This window comes from Phoenix dactylifera, chromosome 8 (assembly GCF_051530095.1).
Source record: "Phoenix dactylifera cultivar Ajwa chromosome 8, Ajwa_hap1_PhDact_Kaust_v1.1, whole genome shotgun sequence".
In the NCBI taxonomy this organism is placed as follows: domain Eukaryota; kingdom Viridiplantae; phylum Streptophyta; class Magnoliopsida; order Arecales; family Arecaceae; genus Phoenix; species Phoenix dactylifera.
In genome coordinates, this window is record NC_143197.1 from 5,126,576 (window position 1) to 5,134,057 (window position 7,482).

At 37.7% G+C, this 7,482-nt stretch overlaps 1 protein-coding gene across 1 annotated transcript; it reads right to left on the bottom strand.

The window, feature by feature from the left end:
• Positions 1-3,635: 3,635 nt before the first annotated feature.
• Positions 3,636-6,056, bottom strand: LOC103702139 (transcription factor WRKY45-1-like). Its single transcript, XM_088702496.2, has 3 exons — positions 5,558-6,056; positions 5,133-5,237; positions 3,636-4,634 (listed from the first exon to the last, which is right to left on the bottom strand). The coding sequence occupies exons 1-3, from the start codon at positions 5,833-5,835 to the stop codon at positions 4,148-4,150; spliced, it is 870 nt and encodes a 289-aa protein (XP_088558622.1). The 5' UTR covers positions 5,836-6,056; the 3' UTR covers positions 3,636-4,147.
• Between the last annotated feature and the right edge of the window lie 1,426 nt (positions 6,057-7,482).

Here is a 7,482-nt window from a genome sequence, read left to right on the forward strand (position 1 = left end):
TTTAGCCAGGTATTATATATTCGGACATCAATTTTTTAGAAAAAAATATTTCAGTGAGAATTTTTTTTTCCTACAAACCAAATAAGACCTTCAAAAATTGTGGATGCAATAGTTTGGCTTGAGAAGGAGTTTTTCGAGGAAAGAAATCCTCTGTCAACTCAGCTCTTCCCAAAATGCTTCACTCCATTCAGCTCGAGGAGAATTTATGCTTCGACAAATCACTGTATAACTATCAATCACTTATGAATTCTTCTCTTTAACCCCACCGATGCATTTCAGCTTCAAATAAAGAATTTTTATGTTCTAAATCTTATGATATGTAAGTCCTCCACTTCATGCTCTTTTGTATCGACACATTATAAATATTTTAGAAAAACTAAAACAGCTTTTTGAAATTTTTACCAAATACCCCTATTTCATTTAAAAGTGTTTTTGGCCCTCCAAAAACTCCTCCAAATAAGACCGAAGTATCTTGCATCCTCCATAATTACTCAAAAAGTATTTATTTTCATATATTTTATAAAAAATATTTAAAAATTATAAATAAATCATCCACCGTCCCTTCGTGTGAGTACCACCAATCAACTGTCACCGGATAGACTCAGTCACACATGCGATGTGTGTTCCATCTCGATCGATCATTCCATTGCGGATTCGTTGAACTCATCTGAATGAATTCATGATGGCCATAAACATTTGATATTTTGAAATCATACAATGCAATTTCTTATCCAAGGATAGAGAATCATTAATCATAAACCTGATGAGCTAAGAAACACTGGATTGTGCAAATGAACGCTGGATTTGCACTGTCCATATTCTAGCTCGAATAATGAGTCCTTTCTGCTTAAGCCTTAGCTATTCTTTCAATCCGAGATACATAATCTTGCGGCCCCATGCATGATGTGCCCTTATATGCGTCTGCTGTGACGACACCCAAATGAATCTTTTAGATGTAAAGCGACGTATCTGGTGCCTCTTGGGAAGGCCAACAAATTTCATTGCAATAGCGTGTGCTTTGAGTCCTAACATTGACAAAGAGACACAGAGGTCCAACCATACTGCAATGTCGGCCAGTTTCTGGGGATTAGGTAGGGTGGCACGAGGTCAAGCTAGTGGACTTGGATGAACAAGAGATAATGTTCAAAAAAAATTAGGATATATAATACCGAATATAATACCTAATATAATTGCCATAGATTTCATATGTTGTGATCTGCAAAGAAAAGTCTGCACACGAAATCAAAGTATTAGCTAGATTAGATCATTACTTTCTCTAGGATGGTGAAAGCTGCAAAGACAAATGAATTAGTGAGGTCAATACCCTGGAATTGAGTTCGTGGAGTGATGTTTAGATGATGAGGTAAGGTATTACAATCACGTCTAATAGTATAATTGTGAGGGCCCTTGCAGACGTTGTTTAGTTCTACATCAACAATACATTGGAGAGATTTTGGATACTTATACAGGACTAAAAAATCTGGCTAGATATTTTGAGTGAGGTTTTGTATTGCTACAAATGGTATAGGAGTGTATCTGGCTTATGGTCTATATAGATTAGCGGCCACTACAACACTGTGATGTTTGTGATAGGATTTGTAGTACTAATGAATAGATTTGCATAGGTTTGATGCTTAACTCGGAGATGATACTAGGGTTTAAACGAAAAAAATATGTAAGAATTCGTGCAGACGTATGTTTACTCCTACGTTGGCTATAAAGTAAGTAGATCTTGGGTACTTATACAAGGCTATAAAACCTCAATAATATCTTTTAGCTAGTTATTTTGGATAAGGTTCTAGATTGTTATAGTAATAACATATCATTCAAATGATATTCATATGTCATGTAACAAAGATCACATACCCTAATTAATGTTCAAAATATTTGTTCACGAAAACAGAAAATATGGGGGCGAAAGGTTGGGATCCTGTACATGCATGACTGCCATTTAAGAACTACATACAACAACTAGGGGAGGCAGGAGCTTTGTCCTTGTGCCTTAGCTCAAATTTTTTTATGATTTTGTCTGTAAAACAAAAACACAAATAATTTGCTAAAAACAATTTTTTCTAGTCTAGCACCTATGGATCAATTAAGGCTATCCCACCATTGTCTAGTTTCTCACATTTCGCATCAATATTGGTTGGGGGATTATGTGCAACTAGAGCTTCCATGAATAAAGATAACAATCAAATAGCAAGTTAAAAAGACCTCTATGAAAGGGCAACTTAAAAAGAAATCTAGCAAAGTACAAGAGGAGGTTGTGTAGCAACCCAAAACATCACCTAAAAAAGATTAATTGAAAGATATTATTTATATTTTTTGATCTTATATAAGTATTTAAGATCTACTCATTGCATAGCCGATGTAGGACTAAACATATGCTTGCATGGGCCTTACATACTCTCTCTATTTAAGCCCTAGTGTTCTTGCCAACTTATGAGTTCAAATCTATTCAAACCCAATCATAAGTATCATAAATCTAATCTAGATCCGTGCTACAGTGTTCCCTAGTCCGCATTAACCATAAGCCGGGTTTGCTCTAATATTATTTGTAACAATTTAGGACTTTACTCAAAAGGCTAGACGGAAGATATTATCCGAGTTCTTTGATCCTATATAAGTACTCACGATCAACCCATCTCCCAATACCTCACCTAAAAAAAATTAGTTGAAAAGTATTATTTGAATTGTTTGGTCCTATATAAGTACCTAGGATCCATCCCTTGCATAGCTGATGTGGGACTAAATATATATCCATATGGATCCTCACACGTTGTGCACATCCGATGAAATTGGTCCCATCTAGTGAAGTTAAAATGCATGAAAAAATCTAGTTTTTTGTTTTTGAATCTAATACATAGAGAGAAAGTGCTCATAGCACGCCATCAACATGACTTTCTTAGAAGAACAAGGAGGAAGGTCCACCAACTTTATTAATATGCAGTTATTATAGAACTAGTACAATGCGCACGTGAAACTCTTGACGGGTGTATAATGTGAGAGCACAAACCCAATTGTCAATTTCCTCTCATTTCAATTGTTGCAATTGACCTATCAGCGAACAACAATGACCCTAGGTGAACAAACGGATTAGTTGTTTCCGTAAATTATAATATCATGTACAATTTATTCTCCAATGGGCTCCACTATTTTTTTTGATATAATGTATAAGAACAAACTATTGATATACAAAGAAGGCTAAATTAGGAGTGACTATGAACCACTGGCTCCAATTAAATCACCTAATGATCACATGCTTTGTTTGCTCCATGGTCTTATGGGGACAGTGTATTTACATAGTGTCCTAACCTTGCTAATTGACAAGAAGGACAAACTAAGTACTGCAACGGACCTAAAGAGAAAACTATAGGGGTATGTTTGGTTTGGGGGAAGATGGGCAATGGAGGGTCCCCTTTCCATTTCAATTTTGGAAGGATATGGAAATTTCTCAATCTTCCAAAACTTAATGTTGACTCTCCTCTAGTATTTAAATTTCAATCTAATTTCGATTTCAGTCACGGATCAAATACGTCTGAAAATATAATTATTTTGACTTTTATTCTAATCTATTCTCATTCCATTCCGATTCGAATTCAGATTCCAATTATCAACCAAACGCATCTCAGATGTATTTACAAAATGCTGAAACTGAGAGCATTTATGGATCATTGGCTTCCACTAAAGTACAAAGTAGAACAGGATTCTCTAAGCAATAATAGCGCTCAATGATAGTGCTCCAACAATCTTCAAACAAATTAAATCTCTTTCACAGCAATAACATAGATGCCACATCTCTAAGATACCGCAACATCGCCTTCAAATATAATTAGGATGCCAACATCTAGGTTTCAATTTGTGATTTCTTCAAGGAGAGGACTGCCAACGAAGCTGATCCAACTCCGTTGGCACAAGGAGCATCCAAATTTCATCAGGATCAGGACTCCAGTTTCTCTCTCTCTCTCTCTCTCATCCTCTCATCCAGTACTGGTCCGTAACTGGCGATATCATCAACTCCTTGACTAATTACTTGTTACAGCGGAGAAGATTTCTGTATTTCTGTACACCAACTTCCATCAATGGCCAAGATGGGATACCCCAGAGACACGAAGGTAAGAAAGAGACACCGACCCCTCCACCAGGCCTAGTCTTGGAGGAACCCATCCTGATCAAAAGCAAATATATCCTCAAATGAGTCTGTCCCGAAGCCCACGTAGTGGAGGCTGCTGGTAGAAGAGTGGAAGCCCGAGGTCACATCGCCATGATCGGATGTAGAGCCCAATGGTGTCATTAGCTTGGACCCTTCGTAGGCTGCTGATAGCGTGACATACGCCGATGATGAGCTACCTGGGGACAGATTACTCAGCACCTCTTCATGACATTCTTGCTTATAAGAAGGGAAGGAAGAGGGCAGTGGGGCTTCTTGTCTATTATCAGTGGGATTTGATCTGAAGCTAATTAGACAAGACCCCTCGAGATAGGAAGGTGAGATGATATGGGGAAGCATGGCTGGCTCCCTGCATGTATGCTCCCCCATGTAAGTGATTATAAATTCATCATCCTCCGATCGCTGCACCTGTCTGATAGCCTTGCAACCTTGATCATACTTGTGGGTGCATCTAAAGTAGGCCCTGCAAGATTAGTATTAATATAATTAGTTTCCTCAGCACAACGAAATTATATATTGAAAGAAAGCTAGCTAAGTCACTAATTGTTGGTGCAATTAAGTATATATTAGATGTCTAAAAGAGAATATAAGCAACTGAGATTTCCATTCATCATGACATATATATGCTTATGTTATAATAGTGGAAAAAAGGGAATTTGGTTTACAAGTTATTGTTAGGATTTATATTCTGGTTAACAAGTATGTCGACGGATGGTATTTTTTTTTGCCCCTTTGTTTGAGGGGAAAAGGAGGAAATAAAACTGACTCCTGAAATTATTAAATGAAGGTAAAGCCTTTGATGATTCAAATAAAGAAAATCTAAAATTAGAGTTTCTGTGTGATGATTAATCACTTTGGCTCTTGAATAGGTTCAAATAAGGCTTTCATTAAGTAGTACTGCAAGGTAATAGTATATGAGCCTAAATATTTTGGTATTTGAATAGATGCTAGAGAAAGGTACCTCGGAAACTTGGAGCTTTGGATCTCCTTCTGTCCATATTTTCTCCATGTGTAGCCATCATCCAGTGTCTTGGATTTGACTATCCTCGATGGAGTTGGTTGCGACCTGCAAGCAAAAATAATACAAACAAGATCAGTCAGGAATTTAACAATATGTGCATATTTGCTGCAAGGCTTAAGAATAACTGAATAAGCTCATCAGCCATTTAATGCTCAAGCAAGAAAATATTTTTTCTATATAGCTTTTCAAAATTCTATCTGTAAATGAACAAGATAGCAAGGTTTTATTTGTCACCTTGGATCCTATGGCAATAATAGCAAGGTTACATTTGTCCCCTTTTGTTACAACAACTAAACTACCCCTAGCAATGAACTTGTAACAAAGTTTAACTTCAAAATCAGTAAGACTAAGAAAAGCATGATCACCTTCTCCGGCAGCCACCTCTCTTGTCTCCCACCGGACTTATTTTTTTCTTCCTACCACCAACTCCGATGATCGCCGGATTCTTAAGTGGCTGGCCGGAGTCCAACACAGAGAGTGATCTAGAGAATGAGTCCAAGACCTCCTTGAAGGCCTCGATCGCCGATTTCCCTAGTGTTGCCTCCTGCAGAAAGACCCCAAGCCGGGTGGCGGCTTCCCGCCCCTTGATCAGTTCCTCGATCGCCGCCTCCGTCGAGGGATTTCCCTGGCTAGGGGATGTCATTCCTTTGCTTCCTCCTCTTTTCCTCTTTGGCACCCTTGGAGCTTCTTATCTTGATCTAAGGCTTTGGTGTGAGTGGAAAAGGGGTAGAGATCTGTGAGCTATTTTTATATAGGGGCGAGGGGACCTTGAGTAGATGCATGAGGAAAAATAGAGGAGGGAAGTAACATGGAAGGAGACCAGGAGTACAAAGGAGCAGTCGTCATCTTCGTGACACAAGATGGGTGAGGTCATCGCTTCCGCTGGCTAGCCTGGAATCTTCGTTAAATATAGAATCAAGTGCCAAGTTGCATGTTCCCGCACCAATACGTTTTGGAAAACGTAATAAAATCAAGCAAATGAAATGACGAGGGTAGCCTTTGCTTGGCTTGTGACTTGGCGGCCAAGCAAACTTTTCCATGCTCATGGTGCACGCGCCCAATGGTGCTCTGTATCTAGTCTAGGGTTGCTACGTCCAGACTGTTCTCATCTAAAGAAGGATTTTCCAGGCTACTCTTTAATATAATATTTTATAAAAAGGTAGGAGATATTTTTGGGGTTCATTTTGTGAGGGCATTTAGAAAATTTTCATTCTCAAGAGGTTAACAGCCTGTTAACAACGGATAAACAACTTTTTTTATTTTTTATATTTTTTTATAAAAAAATTTATTTTATTTTTTTTTTGATTTAAAAGAATCACCGGACTCGATGTGAATTATTATTACCACTACGAATATTTAGAACAATTACTAAACTCGATGTGGATCACTTTAGCCACTACAATTATTTAGGAGGATCACCAAATTCGACGTGGATCATTTTGGCTACTACGAGTATTCAAGGCGATCATTAAACTCAACGTGGAATACTTTGACCACTATAAGTATTCAGGCGGATCGTTAAACTCAATGCGGATCACTTTGACTACTGTGGATAGGGGCTAGATAGGGTTTACGAGCGAGATCCACCACATCAAAAATCCGAGTCGCATGCCAAAATTGTGGAGGCCATAACTTAGTCATACGATATTCGATCGAAATGATCTTTTTTTTTAAAAAAAAATGGGTATATTTTTGAGATCTATAACTTCGGGTCAATTTCTGCGAAGTTGAATCGAGTCAAAATTCTATTGTTTAAGCTCCGAAATAGATTTGTCAAACCAAAAGTTTTCTTCTTGGGTAAAACTTTGATCAAGCATAGTTCTCTATCTGATAAGAATTCGGTGGAGTGATAGAAGATATTGTTGATATAAAAGTTGAGATCGAGATTTTTAGCTTTTTTTTTACTAGAGATATCTATTTAAGAAAAAAGAGTTTTACTATAATTAAGAAAAGGAATCCGACTCAAATTATGTTAAGGCGAATCTCACATTATAAATAGAGGCTATGTAGCTCATTTTTTTTAGCATCAATCAAAGAAAAGAAGACTTAAAGTTCTACTTTTGAGATTCCTCCATCTTGTTCTAATTTTTTTTTTGAGAGATTCGAGTTGAGCAGATTGAAGAAAATCTTTTTTCTCCATAATCGGATTATTTCTGAATGGGGCGGGGCAAAGCTGCCTCCACCTCCACTGTTCCGATCCTATTATCCTTGGTCATCACGTGTAAACTCGGCATCCTCCGTGAAGACACCCGCATCACTGTCGTTATGGACCGTCGCCATGGATGACCTA